General features: G+C 46.2%; 1 protein-coding gene and 1 gene segment (V, D, J or C); both read right to left on the bottom strand.

Moving 5' to 3' along the window:
* Positions 1–18,665, bottom strand: part of LOC105096961 (T-cell receptor alpha chain constant-like) — a 356,030-nt gene that overhangs the window by 68,987 nt on the left and 268,378 nt on the right.
* LOC105096962 (T cell receptor alpha chain MC.7.G5) overlaps positions 13,712–18,665 on the bottom strand; it is a 134,351-nt gene continuing 129,397 nt past the window's right edge. The window contains exons 6-8 of the mRNA XM_064485803.1: positions 18,057–18,122; positions 17,618–17,731; positions 13,712–16,502 (exon numbers count right to left, since the gene is read on the bottom strand). Coding sequence (XP_064341873.1) covers positions 17,619–17,731; positions 18,057–18,122 — 179 coding nt within the window. The 3' untranslated portion in view covers positions 13,712–16,502; position 17,618. The remainder of the gene's footprint in view (positions 16,503–17,617; positions 17,732–18,056; positions 18,123–18,665) is intronic.

Here is an 18,665-nt window from a genome sequence, read left to right as displayed (position 1 = left end):
CCAAGATAGGGGCAGTGCAGCCAACGGAGCAACTGGGCTTGTGAGGTTGACGGGCTTATGTCTGAATAACCATCTACTAACCATTGCTCCTCGGGATTCGTTTGAATTTTCTTTTTAATCTAGTTTCCAAATGTCAGCTTCCCATCTTTTCAGCTCTTAGATTCTCTCTGACAGGCAAAGCTTAAGGTAAATCTCATAGATGTTTTTTGAACCTCGACCAATATTTCATCTCTGTACACATCACAAATAAAGGAACCAAAAGAAAGATGAATATAATACCTTTGGGAGAAAATTTATAACAGTTCTCTGGGAGAGATGAGAATTATAAATAAAAATGGAATAGCCTGTGCTTTTTCTGAGGATCACTTCTAGTATCCAGAGGGCTCTAAATATCCAACCCACTTTGGAAACACAGCAGCTGACCGGCCTGCTCTTTGAATTCTAGTTAAGAACTGGACGCACAGGTCAGCATGGGGCTCTTTTTAATCTCATACTGTTTTAGGCATAAGGGACTTTTATTAAGAAGCTCATCTGGGACTAACATAATACCCACCAGGATCCTGATTCTAGCCTTTCTAATCTGGATACTGATTTGGCCATGAAAGTAGAAGTTTTACTTTGAGGTGTCCACTGGGGAGTTGGTATTGCTCACGAACTGTAAGCAAAAGTTAAACCCCAAACAATTGTCTGGAAGGAGCTTCTGTTGTAGTAAATAGAGACTCCTTCGTGGAGCCAAATTTCAGTGACATTCGAGTTTATTAATGAGTTTTGCTTTGAGAGGAAGTGGGAAGCACTCAAAATCTCCCTCTGGGTATTGCAAGATGGAGAGAAGGGTCATTAGTATACTGGATTAGGGAATCCTTCCCTCACACTTCCAAGATTAATTGCCCCTTTTCACTGAGGGGTGCAGAAATGAGCGGGTACCCAAAGGGGCCTCTCTGATGCAGAGCTCGGCCAAGGCAAGAATAAAAGAGTCCCAATTAGAAACATAGAGTTAACAGCATGTTTTCAAAAGTTCATGCTCTTTCTATTTTCGATATTTCCTTTCAATTTTACCCTTTCCCTAAATGTCAGCTTGTTATCCATGTCAGAATCAGAAAATCTTACATGGCTTTACCCAACTGGTCTGGTTCCAAGAATTTGAGAGTTTCAGGGATAAGACAATTCTTTCCCTAGTTGCACCAACATGGAGGCCTTGGGGAGACAAGGAGCCCGCCCAAGAGTGGTTACTCAGTCATTCACATCAATAGGCTGCGTCTCACCGTCTCCTGCTGGATAGGGTTGCATTGCACAGCCTGCACTGCTATGTGCTTTAGTATGTCCTTTTCCCCACTCCTTTTCTTTCTAAATGCTTTCTGTCCCTACACAAGAAAACTTCAGTTCGGCTTCCATGTGTCAATCTCACACAACAACAAAGACCAATTTAACACTTCCAAGGGCTTAAAGGTGTTGAAGAAACAGCCCTAACGCGGCTCCATCAGAGGCTGCCCTCATCATCATCTTCACGGAACGACCCATGCATGGCACCCAGTCCCCAAAGATGCTAATTAGCCGGGTGAGTAATTCTGTGATCTCTCACTGCATTTTTCAGAGTGGTGGTTTATGTTTAGAAACAAGTAATCAGCTTTAAAACATACCTGGCCGAACACTCAGAGTTGTTCCTTTTCCAAATATCAGCTTATTGTCGGTGCCATACCACACAATGACACGCGACTCTACAAAAAACTCAGTTGCCCAAACTCCCCTTGTGACCTACTTAAATGTTTACTCATCGTCCAAGAAATTCCCCTGATAAAACCAGCTCTTTATATTAAGGGTCTGGTGGTAGAGTTTATGGACCACCTGGGGGCCCTCCTGTTTCCTGGCACTGTTGTCATTTTATTGGAAATGTGCCAACATTCCCGCTTTGGTAAAACAGGAGCAAAAACTCCCATTTCACAGAGAAAGAGAATACAGGCTCAGAGAGTTCACTGGTTTTTCTTAGTCCCATGGAATATTCCACAAGTTTTAATATGAAATTAAGCTCTCTGACAGGGTGACTCCCTGGTTTAATGCTCCTCTGGCACTGTCATTCTTGTCTGGTAGATAAAACAGCACGTGAGGGTAAACAGCAGAGTCCCACGTGAGGTAGGGACACCTCAGTGGCTGTTTCAATTGGAATCCATCAATGAGGCTGCTGTGGTTTGGACTTGGGTTATAAAACAGAAAGGAAAATTTAGGAATCAGGGTTCCAGGGAGAAATTTGGAAGCATTTAGTTATTCATACTTACATGGGCTCACTGTCAGTTTCGTTCCCTTTCCAAAGAAGATTCTTTCGGCTCCACCCTGAGTTACACCCCCTCAGACTGCTTTACAAATACCACCAAGACCCTTCCACCAGGTGCTGGGAGCTGGGGCTCCTCGTGCTCTCCCGGAGGAATCACAAAACACAAACACAGTTGTATGGTCATTCCTGAAAAGGTGGGGGAGGAACTATGGAAACAATTCACTCTATCTTTACCTAACATAAAATTGTCATCCTTAATTAATTAATTAGCCTAGCGAGTTGACAGTTGCAATGAACTTGAAATAGCTCAGGCTTTGGGTTTGAAACCAGGGCAAGTTCCTCAGCTTGCTTCACCTCAGTTTCCCTGTCTGTAAAGTGGGGAGAATGATGCTGCCTGGTGACCTTGTTGTGAGGACTAGAATCTACAAGTGGGTCGCAGGGGTCCTGTTGATCGACCCCTGGCTTGCTTAGCTGAGAGCACACTTCTCTAGGGATCATTTTAGCAACTTTAAGACCAAAGCATCAGTGATTTTCTCCCCAAACATAATCCTCCCCACCTCCCCACCACTAGCAAACATTTAGTTCTGGAATCCGAGTTCCAGGTATTAAATTCCAGACTCTCTTTCTCCCTGAATCAATTTGAACAAGTTACTCAACCTCTCTCTGTGCTTCTATAAAAATATAAAACATAAAGATAAGAAGTTCTCTTCTATAAAATGAGGATAATAATAGCCCTTACCCCCATAGCGGGTATAAAGATTGACTGTGATGATGGATAGAAAGCATGCAGCGCCTTGCCTAGCACATAGTAAGCAATTAACAAACCATCATTATTTTCCTCCCCAGAAGCCAAACACATTGCCAACATTCTTCTTTTCACAAAGACCTAAAAATCTCAAAGCCCTTGGGCATTTCCTCTAACTGGTAAACTAGCCGGGCTAGGAGGACAGCTGAAGAACTACCAGGCAGTTTGATGAGGCGGGTAAGTGCTTTTGTGAGAACTTAGCAAAAGATGTATCCAGCTGCATGGGTGCATCTTCCCAGTTGGACTATTTTGGGGGATGTGAAGAGGGTACCTTTCAGCCAGGCAGCACTTGACTATGAGCAGAGGTGGGCCCAGATGCCACATCCCCAACAGTTGGTGTGAAAAAGGATCTCAAATCACTTTAGAGAAGAGGGTTTAGTGCTCTCCTCCACTTACCAAGATTCACTGTGAGCTGAGTCCCCTTCCCAAACGTCATCTTAGTGCCACTGGCTTGCTGAACACTGTGCCAAGGGGCTTTGCAAAAACCTCTGGGGTCAACTTAATGAACCCAGCTTTGCAGAGCTTCTTAAGAACTAAAACTTTCCTTCTGCCTCCAAGCTTTTGAGTCAGGATAAGTGATGGTGTTTCTCTTTGCGGTAGCCCAGAGCTTCAGGGCTGAGAAGTATGTCCAAAGATATGATTGCCTCTTTAAGACACAGGAAGGCTCAGCAAGCTGATTCTGTATACACATTCTGTGGTCCAAAGTAATTGCCTAGCCGAAGCCATCTATCATAGAATATAAAATCCCACTGGGAGAGAAATTAGCTTTGCAGAATTTATAGGTAGTGTTTGATGGTCACTTCAATTGTCTGAAGACAAGACCAGCATTTTCATTTTGGCTTTTTCCAACCCTGCCTCAGTCTGCAGATGGCTGCACCTCTCCCCTAATAATCAAGTTCAGCTGTTGTTCAGACGTCAGCTAGCTTTCCCCCTCCATCAGGCATGCGATGATTTTATCTCCCTTTAGAACTCTGGGATTTTGTCTTGAGCTCACTAAGTCCTGGATAAAGACCGTTTGGGTTGCAAATGAAGCTGCTTAGTCAAAGACTGTGAGGTTTTCTTTCCCTTGAGTCTGGCCAGGTCAGAGCTATGAGCTGTCTTGGCTTTGTCCTGGACCAGGCTCGGCTGTGTGACCTTGAGCAAGTTCACAAACTTCTCTGAGTTTCCTTGTCCTCATATGCAAAATTAAAGAGGTGAATTAGGTGGTCTTTAAGGACTTTCAGAACTGATAGTCTTTGATTCTCTGGGTCTAATCTATCCGAAAATGCTCTGCAGATTACCACTCCCCCACCAAGGCTGTCTAGTCCTCCTCCCCATTGCCTAAACAAAATAAAACAAATAAGCAGAGAAAAGAAAAGTAGGTCTCTACTTATTACATATGGAGATAGAGTTTTCCAAGCCTACCATCTGCCTTAACACTTGATCTTTTTAGAAGTTCGAAGTCAGAATTTTGGAACCCAATCCTCGGGGAGAAGTGTTCTTTCTTTGGATCTCCCAGATAATTCAAAACCAAACCAAATAAACCGACACCTTTGGTTTAAAGCTAGTGCTTACTAAGTTTCACTCTCACTTGAGCCCTGGTTCCAAATGTAAATTTCCTATTTCCGTCCTTCCCACAGGAGCTGTTGCCTTTACATAATACCACAGGCTCTTGCTTACCCACAGGAAAGGCGGTTTGATTTTTTACAATCTTTTCCCAGCAGATAAGGGAATTCATCATCTAGCCAAGGGTTTCAGCAATCTGATTGCTCGGTGTCAGATAATGAGGGGGTTCTGCTAACACCACGCCTGGAAAGGAGGTACTCACCCAGGCTTACGATTAACTGAGTCCCCTTCCCGAAGGCGGGCTTCTCAGTGCCCTTCACACGGTGCCTCCACCCTTTACCAAAAGTCCTTCTCAGTGCTGGGCTGTAACTTCCTCTTCCCAGATGCAGCCCATCGCTAGTGCGATCAAGGCTGTAATGCGGGGCCAGCTTCATGAACAAGGTCATTTAGGGATGCCCCTCTCTCACTAATGCAGCTCAGGACTCAGGCTATGAGGAGAGCAGGGATGGGATGGTCCAAAGTTCTCTGGCTTCATGGGCAGCTGAGACCTCTGCATCCTGAACACCCCACAGGTCATTTCTTGTTATCCACCCTGTTGTACAGATTTGTACGAACTGTAACTGCCTGGTAGTTCCCTGCTGATTCTGCCCTGCAGCAGGGAAGGAAATCCCCGTGAGCATCAAGTACATGAGGGGTGCCAGGCCTCCTTTTTCATGACCGGCAAGACAAAAAGCTCCAGTTCTTCCAGTGTTGACTGCTGGGAGCCTAATTTCAGAAATGCGGTTCTTTGAAAGCTTTTCCCCCATAGACTTTATAAATAATCAACTCCGGAAAACTTACAGTTGGGAAGATAAAGCTGCCCTACAAAATAATGAGGTACATGCTAAAGCCAATCATAAAATAACATTTTTAATTACCTTGGGTTTTAGATTATCTATGCTGTTGTGCACATTTCCTGTCCCCACTGCCCACCCTGTCCGCCCCCCCCCCCCCCCAAAGCTAAGCTACTTGCTCAGGGCCACAGTTAACTGTTTCGGTCTCAAAGGTAAATCTGTTGTCATTGTTCATCCATTGATAAAACCCCTCCTCCCTTAGGGCAATGACGCTGTCAACTCAGAACCTGGCCCAGATGATCCCTGGGAAGTACTGTGGGCACTTAATAAATGTTTGTTAAATTGAATTTTATTAAACATTCATTTTGTGTTCCTATTCCTTAAGGAACACTTGAATATCTCTCTGACAATTTTCAGATGGGAAAAAAAAATGAATTCTGCCAGATATTACTTACTGAGTATCAAGTTTTGGCTCCAAATGTCAGTTTCCTATTAACCCCATTCCCACAGGAGTGAACACCTTTACAAAAACCAGAAGTGTCAGTGTAGTTGAAAGGGATGTGGTGTCAACTTTGTTCTTCTTCCTCAGTAGACAGAGACAGCCCTCCGCCCCCGACAGGTGCCCCCTCTTCCCTGGGAAAGGTCAATCCTCTTTCCCTCTGTCAGGGCAGAGAGAGGAGGGAGGCAGAGCAGATTTTAGGGATGAAGATGATAAATAAGATATCAGAATGTTATCACACTATACAGAACCTTCTTCTTCTTCTTTTTTTTGGAGGGGGGGGCAAATTGATTTTTTTTTTCCCTCCCAAAGGCTGTTTTTAGCACTTTTTCTCTCCCAGATGCAATGATAACTGGATTCCAAGTTGGCATCTGGGCACGAACCTCCAGGCTCTGATGAGTCACACATACTGAATTAAGAAATTATGCTACTCCCCTCACCCCCCCCAAGTGAAGAAGCGTGCTTTGCCTTTTCCCCTGGCTGGGCAATGAGGAGCTCAAGCAACACGCACAGGGAATAGGAAGCAATAACTCTCTCAGGTCAGATCTACAGCTTTATACATTAGCATCCTAGACTGCAAGACCTGGAAGGGAACTCAGCAGCCACAGGGGTCAGTGGCCTCAGTTTCAAGATGAAAAAACCAAAGCCTTCAGGCTTCTATTTGCTCCAAGCCAAGTCAGTAGGTAGAGGCGGAGCTGGGGCTAGAACTCAGAACACCTAAGTCCTGGTCCTGCCTTCTCCCTCTGGTGACTCGGGAGAACAGGGATCTCCCCGGGGCAGACCCCCTCCCTAGTGGCTCTACTGGCCAGCCCAGGTAGGAGTATCTCTGTTAAACGGTAGGCAAGCCAGACAAGGGAGATTTCTGGTTTGGTGCAGAGTTTACGATTTTACAGAGAGATATAGAGCGTTTTAATTCATTTTAAGAATTTTATTTCTTGGGCTGCAAGCATCAGCAATTGCCAGTGGGGGAAATGGCCCATGAGATCTCAGAGAAGCCAAGGGAAAGATAGAGATTTAGAAATCTGCCCTTTACCAGAAGGATAATCCAACAGAGAGCTGGCTCTGATTAGTCTGTCTCTGTGGGACTCATTGCAGGACTGACGTCTAGAGCAGGGGCGGCAGACATGAAACGGTGTGGTGTTACCTCCTGCTCCTGCTCCCCTGGTGGATGTTGCTAAACTGACACATCACCCCTTCCCTCTGAGTCTCGCTGTGACTTCACAGTCCTTCTTTTTGTAATTGGAGTATAGTTGATTTACAGTATTGTGTTAGTTTCAGGTGTACAGCATAGTGACTCAGTTATACACGTATATCTGTTCTTTCAGATCCTTTTGCACTATATAGCTTATTACAAGATATTGAATGTGGTTCCCTGTGCTCTACAGTATAAACTTGTTGTTTATCCATTTTATGTATAGTTCACAATCCTTCTTAAAAATGTGCTCCAGACAGCTACTACCAATTGCTAGCCCTTGGTAAGTGAGATGTAACCTGTGTGTTTGCCCTCCGTGCTTGGAGAACAATTGGAGAGAAGATCCTACAGATGTCTTGAGAAATCTGGTTGGCAAAGGCCAGGCCAGGTCCCACACAGCCCCATCACAAAAGGTATCACTGACCTGGTTGGACCAAGGTTGTTCTTTCCGCAGGCTGCTCCAGAGGGGGCAGCAGTAACACCATGGAGTATCTCTTCTTCACAGCTTTCCTTCCAATGCTGGCTTTGGGTAACAAGCCATGGTAGCGCTCTTCATCCTTGCTCTTGCCAAAGAGCCTTCAGTAAGAGCTTTCCCCCAAACAGAGGTCCTGGGGGTGGAAGACGTCTGCTGGACCTCGGTCCCTCCCTGGCATGCTTCCTCTTATCCATCAGCCCAGGTCTGTCCTGGGGGGTCCTGGAATGGAATGTGGTGCAAGAAGAAAGTGATGCAGAAACCCTTTCTCTAGAGCACTCACTCCCATCATTGCAGTCAGACGTTCCTAAGCTTTCCCCTTTTAATCACATTTCTGTTCTTTCATAAAAAAGAGTTGCGCTTGTCCATATCCATCCAAAGAAATTTCCCTGTGTCTGTTACTGTTGTACCAGGCTTTTGGTTGACAGGGGAGTGCCCATTTACCCTTGCAGGCTGCTTCTCATGTCCTTGGAGATGGTGCTCTGAGTGAGGGGGGAGATGGGCCCTTTGGGCCAACAGAGGAGCAGCTGCCAGTGTCAGGGTTGAAAGGGGATGGGGGAACAGGAGCAGCAACTTTGACTTAAGTTGTGAACAAAGAATATTTTCCTCCCTTGACCTATTTTCTGCCAACCTCTAGTGTGACCTATTTACGGAGATGGGCTGATGAGAGCAGCAGGGGGCGCTATAAGGTCAAAAACACCTCTGGAAACTGGGAGAAAAGTCCCGCTTTTTTCTCTTTTTAAAATTGAAGTATAGTCATTTACAATGTTGTGTTAATTTCTGGTGTGCGGCATAATGTTTCAGTCATACGTATGCATACATATATTCATTTTCATATTCTTTTTCATTATAAGTTACTACAAGATATTGAATATAGTTCCCTGTGCTGTACAGAAGAAACTTGTTGTTTATTTATTTTATATATAGCAGTTAATATCTGCAGATCTGGAACTCCTAATTTATCCCTTCCTACCCCTTTTCCCACCCTGGTAACCATAAGTTTGTTTTCTATGTCTGTTTCTGTTTTGTAAATAAGTTCATTTGTGTCTTTTTTTTTTATTTCACACATAAGTGACATCATGTTGTATTTTTCTTTCTCTTTCTAGATTACTTCACTTACTATGATGATCTCCAGGTCCGTCCATGTTGTTCCAAATGGCATTATTTTATTATTTTTTATGGCAGAGTAGTATTCCATTGTATAAATATACCACAGCTTCTTTATCCAGTCATCTGTCCATGGACATTTAGGTTGTTTCCATGTCTTAGCTATTGTAAATAGTGCTGCTATGAACATGGTGCATGTATCTTTTTGAATTAGAGGATGATGGGGATCAAAATCCAAGCCATGGGACAAGAGTGACTTGTTTACCAAACCCCTGGGGCCCCACCAGCTTTGAGGGCCCCTGTTGAATGGTGACTTCAGGCTAACGAAAGGCAATCTAAGGCACCACTGCCTTGGGGAGCTGCTGAGCTGCAGATACCAGTAGGTTCGAGAGAGAAGGGGTAGGGAAGTTCAAGGGTAGTACGTCTGTAATAGGTCATTAAATCTCGAGAGTGTCTCTTAGCCCGAAAATTTGGGGGTCACTTTGGGGCTACATTGCGGTCTGCCATGAACAAACCTGTTGCAGCCTTGGGAAGACATAGGGCAGTGGGTTAGAAGGCTCACTTCTCATGCTCCCAGCGCTCTGTGGGGTTTGGGGTGAGTGCAGCTGGCTCAGGTCTCAGGGGAGCTCAGAGCTCTGTGATGAGCTTGCTGCAGTGACAGCAGATTAAAGATATGCGTCACTTTTGGGGGGTCATCTATTGTTACAACATGTTTTTTGCCAGATTTCATAACCTTATTTTTTAGATTTACCCAGCATCTTATCTCTGAATGTCTTTGATGAGACTTGCGCTCTCAGGAACTTTGTTCATCAGCCTATTTAATAAAATTGACAACAGCAGCAGCAATGCCTGCCTAACATGCCGAGGTCCCTTGCCGGGTGTATTGAGTGTCTTATTTCATCTAATTTTCCAACAGTCCTGTGAAAAAGCCATTATCATGATCATCTCCATCTTACAGATGGAGAAATTGAGGCTTGGAGGAGTTGGGTCGTGTTTAAGGTCACACAACAAATAAACGCCAGAGAGGATAGGAACCCAGGCAGCCTGGCTCCTCCAGAACCCCACTGTTCTGTACTGGTTCCATCCAGAACCAGGACACTGTGCTGCTGTTCTGAGAAGTGCCCTTCCTGAACGGATGCCTTTCAAGGAACGTTGGAAGGACACAGTGGAGGGGAGAGTCATACTTGTGCCGCCTCGAGGAGGTCTCTGGGTCTGAACCTTCCACGGGAACTGAGGAGAGGGCGTGTCCCTCCCTGTGAGGGTCTCTGAAGCCCTCCCCTCTGCTCTTGAGTGGGCAGATGTAACTGGGGTTGGGCTGTCAGAAGAGGAGCAGCGGTTTAATCTGAACACTGTTACTGCCTAGATCAGGAAGGGAACACTCGGCTCTCGTAAATACCACGTCTGGCCACACCACTAGAACAGGGATAGACGCCCGGCGACTGAGTGGGGGCTGCCAGAGCCCATCAGTGTCGGAGACCTGGCAGCTCCGAAGTGGCCCACCCCCGGCAGTGGGGCTGGTGCCTTTGAGAGGGGACCCCTGCCGGCAGAGGGCAGTGCAGGCCTGGTGGCAGCTGTTCGCTTGGCAGCAGTGCCGAATCTTCCCCTTCCACATCCAGGGGCCTGGGGATGCCCAGGCTGGGGCTTCAGACTTCCTGGTGTGCACTTTCGGTGATCTTCACGACTAAATTTTCCAGATAAAACACAAAATGCTCAGCAGCGTTTGAATTCAGATAAACAGTGAATACCTTTTCAGTATAAATATTTTCAAATATGGTATGTTCCAAATATTACTAAATTCCTTTTTCTTTAGATTTTCTCTTTCATTGAAGTACAGGTGATTTACAACGTTCTCTTCAGGTGTACAGCAAAGCGATTCAGTTATACATGTACACATATATGTATTACAGATTCTTTTCCATGATATGTTGTTATGAGAAATTGAATATAGTTCCCTGTGCTACTAAAAATTTTTTCTGTTGTTTATTTGAAATGCAGATTTAATTGGAGGTCCTGCAATTTTATTTGCTACATCTGGCGACCTTATCCACGCCAATGGTGAGTTTTTAAGTGGAGAAAGTTGCATTCCTTTGTTCACAAATATTTACTGATTTTCAGGTACGTGGCAGACACAGACCTAGGGGCTGGGGCATATCAGTGAAAAGATAAACAAGTAAACAAGGCCTTGCCTTCCTGGAGCTTACTTGATGGGTGTGTGTGTGTGTACATGGTGAGACAGTAAAGACAAATTATACACATGTATAAACCCGATGACTTCAGTGCTGTGAGAGAAAGTAAGACAGAAGTGTAATCGTGGGTGACATTGAGTGGGCGAGCGACTAATTTACGTGCCAGGAAAGCCTCTTTGAGCTGAGATTTGTGAAAAACTGGAAGTAGAGTTCCAGGCAGCGAGACAAGGGAGGCAGACAGAGGAGCAGAAGGAGGCGCAGCAGCTGAAGGGGCGTGAGAGAGGCAGGAGAGGACGTGCGGGGGCGGCGGGGGCAGGGGATGGACAGGAGGCAGCGGCCCGGCCACACGCATGTACGGTGAGTTACAGGCCCAGGAAACGAGGTCCCGCTGGCATCATCTGGTTTCCATTTTATAAAGACCTGGAGAAGAGATGGTCCAGGGGCAAGAGCAGAAGCAAGAGGACCAGTTAGGGGGTTATGGCTGTAGTCCTGATAAGAGATGTTGGTATTGGCGGGAGGTGGTGGCGGTGGGGGGTGGAGAGAAATGGATGGACCAGAGACACACTTCCTGGTGGAACTGTCAGGACTTCCTGAAGAACTGGAGGTGGGGGACAAGGGAGTCAAAGGAAATCCAGAAGTACTCCTAGAAACACTCCTAGGTTTGGGGGAGCGAGGCAGTCTTCTCCTTTTCAGGGCAGTGTCTCCCAGCTGCTGTCCTGCCCTGGCTTGTACAGGAAGCAATGTTTGTCTGGCATGTGGCTGGGAGGGGCTGGCCTCAGGGTCTCCAGCCGCCCCCGGCCGCAGTGGCGCTCTGAGCACTATCTCAGCACGCCTGTAGCCCGCTCATGGCAGTGCAACCCCTGGGAAGCTCTGCTCCGGGAAATTTTCCAGTTGGAGCCAAATGTGTGCTGCAGAGGGTCTAGGGGAGAGATGGAGATCATACCGAAGAAAGCGCAGTAAGTGTTCTCAGCATCACGGCAGAGCCTCAAGCATCAGAAACAGGAGGGTTCAATATTTTGTAATAACTGTAAATGAACTGTAACTTTAAAAAATTGTATAAAATATAACCCCCCAAAACAACCACAACAATAAAGATAGAGAAGAGTCCTAGAATTCAGGACTAGGACGGATTTTATTTAAAAAAAATTTTTTTGGAGGGGCAGGTAATTAGGTTTATTTATGCATTTAAAAATTATTATTTTTTATTATTTTTAGTGGTGGTACTGGGGATTGAACCCCCAGCCTTGTGCATGCTAAGCATGCACTCTACCACTGAGCTGTACCCTCCTCCTAGGACAGATTTTAGAAACAGCCTTGTCCAACCCTCTTCTCTCCCTGCATGAAGAAGTAAGGGACTAGGTAAAGGTTCTCGTTCATTTATTCCATTTACTGAGTCTGACAAGCACGTGCAGCTGGGCTGGGGCTGTGTGACAGAGCTGCTCAAAGTGCGATCGTGGGCTGGTGGCCAGTCTGTGAGCAGAGGGTATGGAAACAGAGAATAAGCCATTTTCACAATTTGATATCGAAGTACGTGATCATAGGGCTGGCAGTTCTGTTTCTTTTTTTCTCCAAAGTAATTCACTTTTATTATGCTTTACGAAAGGATTAGTTCAAGATGGACTGAGCACCAGAATGACAATAACAAAATTTCCTGGGCTGGAAGCACGTGCCTGACAGAGTTACAGTGAATTCAGTCACGTGACTGTCAGGGCTGCCATCTCCCCTCACTTCCCTCCCACCTCCTCTCCGTCAGAAGCCCTGAGACAGTCTCAGAGATTTAAGGACCCCAGTTTTATTCTACAGCCTTTGCCCTGATATGAAAAGATGATTCTTCTTGTGGGCGTCAGTCTTTTGCTTGCCTGTAAGTACACTTGTTTACGTCCCTTACGGTGTATCACCCATTTCCCCTTTTCTGACTTTCCAAGCCTTGGTCTCTTTCTCATTCCCACTGGGTTTCCCAGTAGTTTTCTGCCTTTAATTTTCATCTGTGTCCTTCTCTTGCCTCTGACCTGTGAGTTCCTTCTGGGTGGTCCTTTGTGGGACCTGGCACCTGTGGAGTGCAGGACTTCACTGTGTTCTTATTTCCTTTCTTCACAGGTAAGGGTGTGCTGTCTGCCAAAGTGACCCAGACGTCCCGGGACCAGACAGTGGCGAGTGGCAGTGAGGTGACATTGCCCTGCACTTTCGAAACCGAATACTCAGATCCAGATTTATACTGGTACCGAATGAGGCCAGGTCTTTCTCTTGAGTTTGTCCTGTACAGGGATAACACTGAATCCCTTAATGCGGATTTTGCTCAGGGTAGATTTTCTGTGCAGCACAATGTGGCTCAGAAAACTTTCCACTTGGTGATGTCCTCAGTGAGGGCTGAAGACAGTGCCACTTACTACTGTGTTCTGGAGTACCCACAGTGATGCAGGTGCCCAGGAAGTCTGCACACAAACCCCTGGGGAACAGGCTGGCAGAGCTGCCTCTCAGGGCAGCACACATCCTTGGACACAGCATCCTTCATCCTCATTGTTTTGTGGTCCATCCTGGCCTTTAGGGGAGCCCTAATAATGTCTGCCAAATAAGAAAAGGTCTGATCACACCCAGGGGAGCACCTTGGCTTCAGATAGAGCAGACATCTCCCTGCTTCTGATTCAGGGTGCCCTTGCTGCCTGAGTCCCTGTGGTGGGGACAGGAGGCTGTGCATCTGAGGGACCCCAGGGCCAGGTGTGCCTGGTACAGAGCCTGACTTGTGCTGGGAAGCTATCAGGAGAGGGCAGATGAAGGACCAGTCTAAGGAGAGCCCACCAGAAGTATCTTTAGTCTCCATCATTTATCCTTTATTGTGAATTGGTCTGTTTTCCTTTTGAAATTCAAATTGGACACAAAGTCACTTACGTAAAAAGGTTTTACCAATATACCTTCATCCTCATCTTCTTGTGCAGCCTCCTTACTTCTCCTGGATGCTCTCCATTTTACTTACTTTGTTTGGAGAACATTGTCCTTTCACTGAAGAGCATTGAGATATTCCCAGAAAGTTGTCTGTGAATTCCAGAATCCCAGCTTCAAAGTCCCTGAATTTGGAGCTCAGTGGTGTCTCCAGGGAAGAGAATTACCTCCAGGGGAAACCAACGATGTGATGTGAAATATATACACCCTCAGCCCTGGGAATCCGCCCCTCCTTCTTCTACTTCTACTGATGTCTCTGCCTTCAAACAACTCTGAGAGCTGCTAGATGTACTCTTAGAAGCAGTAGATGCCTTAGACATTATTTTATAGGAAAAACACTGAAGTCCAGAGGAGTGAGGGACATTTGCAAGGTTAGAGAGCTGGTTAATGACAGAGCCAGGGGGGCGGGGCGGCGCTTCCTGGCAGCTGCGCACTAGAAGGCTGCATCAGCCTGTGGTTTGGACAGCAGTTTATCTGGGCTTCAAAACAGGTGGATGAAAAGCAGTCACTATAGAGATGGATGGAAAGGACATGGGTGAGGAAGACAAAGACTCAGGCAAATGACTCAGCCTCTGGGGCTTCTCTTCCGCAGCCTGCTGAGTATGTGCAATGAGACTCCCTCAGGGTGGTTGTGGGACTTAAGTGAGATGCTGCCTATGAAATCTCTGGGACACTGTCATCTGCAGTAGGATGGGCCCCACACCTGAAAGCAGCCACAGTCCCCGCTGGCTTCTGCCTTCAATCTTTTCTGGAGGGTACTTTATGCGGAATAAATTCACAGTCCTGTGAAATGCTAGGATGCCTTTTGCTGAGAGTCAAAGTAGGCTAGAGGTTGGCTCATTCACATGCTAAGTACAAGACAGTCCTGAAGTTCAGCCTGGATGAACTTCAAATCAACCCCTCTCCCTTGTTTTGGGGGTGCGCTGTGCTCTTGGAGAAGGAGCTTGAGGCTGGCACTCCCAATAGCTTGGTTCTGGTCCGAGCAATATCCCTGCCGCACTGAATGACTTTGGACAAGGTACACTCCCTTTTTGGGGAGCATATTTTTTTCCATCTGAAAAATGAAGATGTGATCTTTTTGTTCTTATCAACCTCAGAGAAACATTCTAACGTGACCCAGGGTAACAGATGTGAATGTTTTGGAAACAGGCGTTCTTCACCCAAGGTGAAGTTGTGTGGAATCTTTTAATGGTTTTTTCCACTAAAAGATGTTTCCCTGGATGGACCTGGCTTATCCGTCTAGACTGCCTTAAGCCCACTGACTCAGCGTGCGACTGCCTCCTTGCTTTGGTTTGTGCTGTGAGGACATGATGTGGGGGTCTGCGCATGGCAACGGTTGGGGAGTTGTGCATGAGTGTCTTTTCTTTCACTTGTAACCTCATAAAGCCCCATTTGACACCCCACATGGGTGCGGAGGCAACCGCAATGCCGGGTTGCTAGGGCTCTGCTACTTGGGTTTGCGCAGCAGGAAGAAGCTGCGGCTTTGCTGAGGTGCGAGGAGCAGAGCTCGGCGGCCACAGGGGGGCGGTGGTGGTGTTGCTGTAGCAGGGGCAGCTGCAGCCGCAGCGAAAGCAGGAAGCCCAGGGCTGGGTCCCCCAGGCAGGAGCCTTGCAGGCTGGGGGTGCAGGGAGCTGAGGTGGGACCTATGAGCTCAGTTTGGCTTTTGCCTGACTACCAGTGGTTCACAGCCCTTCTTTTCCCTCCACGGTCTGCAATGAATAAAGCCAGAAGTAAGGCACACACAACACATTTTAATAGATGCAACAGAGACAGAGAAAGATGGCAGAAAATCATCAACACCAAAGGTCCGATGACCTCAAACTCCCTGTGCACAGATGGTCAGGCGAGAGACAGTGAAGACATTGTTTTTAAGGGAAAACCGAGGGGTCTCATTCCTAGCCCTTCCTCCAAAGCGCTTGCACAGTGGGTTGCTTGAAAGCAAGGCTGATGTCTTACTCATCTTTGTACCCTCAGCCCAGTGCCTAGAACTTGGACTAATTCACGTTTGTTAAATCAATTAATAGCGAGATGTGCGTTTCCTCTGCATTTTACTCTGTTCTCTGCTAATAGCTCTGAGAGTATTTAGATGACATTTTAGAAACCCCACCGTCTGCACAGAGAGTATCAGGGAAGTCAAATGTAGTTTTGTTTGAAAAGTGCTAGGAAAAGCAGAAAGTTTGGGGCAAATCCAGTCCTGGATGGAGCAGAGTCTTTTGTGCTTTGGTGACAGGACACCTGCTCTCCATCCCCTTGGATCTATTTTCCTCTTGGAGGATGGAGCTGGGAACCTGATGGCTCCCACTTTCTACTTCTGGAGGCAAAGAAAGTCAAAGGAACAAAACAGTCTTTTCAAAGTATATTAGTCATAGGGAAAAAAATGGGTCCTACATGCCTTTATAACTCTGTATCCCTTTATAAAGCAGCATATAGAGCAGGTGGGACCATAAGCCTCCACTCCCTAGGACTTCTGTCTTTCCACCAGGTTGAAGGATAAGCTGGATTCGTTGCCTTTAAGGGAAAACTAGTTTGGGTAGCAGCCATTTAAGGAAGGCTGGGATGAGTCAACTTGTGCCACCAAGAAGTTGAAAGCCAAGGAGATAGTACCTCTGTAGGCTTTTGGTTTTTTTTTCAGGGAGTGTAGCCGTCTCATGCCAATCAGCCTGCAAGTGAAGGAAAATGGACAGAGTTGTTACAGAACTGGAGACTGTCAGTGCTGGAAGGAACCGCAGTGGCCACGCAGTCTGGGGTTGGCCAGCACCTGCTGTAGCGGTTCCAGTGCAGACATCACCAATCTATCCCAGCACATTTCCCTTCTACACATGGCACTAGTTCAGTTCATCAATGTTGGCACATGTCATAAAACCCATCTACTCTTCTTTAGTCATTCTTCATGCCTTCGTTTCTCAGATACGATAACCCAGACCCAGAGAGGTGAAGCAACCCGGCTCAGGTAACACAGTGAGTCGGTGACAAAGTCAGAACTAAGACCTAGCTCTTCTGACTGCTAACGTAGTGCTCTTTTCATACAGCCATTTAGCCTGTGTCCTTGGGACAATTGGTAAAACAGTCACTCAGTGGGGAATGACTAGGTATGCTTGCAGGCTAGGTTGGATCTGTCCAACACTTTTAAGTCTAGGGTTGTTCCTAGATCAGAAGCTGGGATGGGGCAGGTATTGGAGGAGCAAACCCAGGCCTAATTTCATGTCTAAGATAACCCAATGAGAACGCAATTAATAGGCAAATAATTAACATCTTAGCCTCGACTTCACATGCATCTTGAGTGGCCAGTAGTGAGCTGTTCACTAAGAATGAGAGTGTGGGTTCATCCTCAAGCTAGGCTGGTCTCCATACCAAGTCCTGTGATTAAGGATGGAGAGCCAGCATCCCCTTTGTCTGGGCAAAGACAGGTTCTGAATATTCTTCAAATGAAGCATTACTGATGGACTTGCAAATAGCCCATGGTCCCTTAGCCAGATAAACAAAAGAGCAAACAGAGAATACAATTTCTTCTTATTTACCTCCAATTTTTTTAACTTCTGGGTTGGAGGTAGGGATTATCAGCTGGTACATTATACCACATGGATTTTGGGTCTGGCTTGAAATAAAAAGATAACAGGAGATGTGGTGTTCTGTATCTGAAATGGCCCACCTTATTACATCATGATATCTCTGTGTGTTTTTCCTTTCCCCAAACTTCTCACCATTCCTAAATTCCTTTTCTCCATGTGCAGCATAGTTTGGATGGAGGTGGGAAAATGAAGCAGCTAGTTCTTACCTTAAAAGAAAAATAACTTGGCAGTCAAGAGAAAATTGACGGCGACAGTCTTGGCAAACAGCATTCGGAACCCCAGCACTGAGAGGGACATCATGTTTACCTTTCCGGCAGGAACTGTGGTGGAATGAGAGTGAAAATGGGGTTTCAGCAGGAGACTAAATTTCCTCCCAGAAATTGGGCCCATGACACGAACACCAGCCGGCCCCAAACCACCATCATTCTTCCCAGCTGGGTGCTTCAGAAACCTAGTGAGGCACCCAGCGAGGCAAGCTTTGGAGAAACCCATGCTTGCAAACTCTGCTCCGAGAGTCATAGAGAACCCACTGGGCTCAGGTATGGTTTTTGTATTCTTTTGAAATAGAGTGATTTTTGGCCCATCTGACAATTACAGAGTTTGCTTTAACCTCAGTTCTAAAGTTGGCCCATGGTTTCAACTAACCTTGAGGTTCATAGCACGTCTTTGAAGTTTGATTGTTGTTTTCAGATGCCTTTGGTTTTGGAGTCACTGGAACAAATAGCAGTGGTCAGGGTTACCATGACAGCCAAGAGGCTCAAAGGATTTCAGGTTTTAAAACTGGCGGTGGCTTTGAGTAAGTAAACTGAGGACCAGAGGAGTGGCTTGGTTAAAGTCATACAGCTACTTGCACACCCGACTTACTTCCTGTCTTGAGATTTTTTTCATTATACCACAAGGCCAACATCTAGGTACACCTCTGATTTCTGGGAAGAGCTAAGATAGTTAACCCCACGATAGGCTGGATTGCTCTTTGTTTTGGCATTCACACTAGACTAGCTTGCACATGAATTTTCAACCCTAGATTCTTTAGTATGAAGGAGACAGTGGCTGGTGAAGAGGAAAGATGAGGATGGAAATGAGATGGGCTTTATTTTAGATTCCAGCTCAGAGATGCAGCATGTTTAATTCCCAGTCAGTGGGCTATGACTGAACCCAGTCTTATTTCCAGCATGACGCTATACTGAGAGTGATCTGTCAAGATCATCTCTAATGTCTGTTTCCCTCTACTTTTCTTCCATACGATCCCAGCCC

Source organism: Camelus dromedarius, chromosome 5, assembly GCF_036321535.1.
Source record: "Camelus dromedarius isolate mCamDro1 chromosome 5, mCamDro1.pat, whole genome shotgun sequence".
NCBI lineage: Eukaryota > Metazoa > Chordata > Mammalia > Artiodactyla > Camelidae > Camelus > Camelus dromedarius.
The sequence above is the reverse complement of the archived record's forward strand: the minus strand, read 5'-3'. Positions and strand labels throughout refer to the sequence as shown.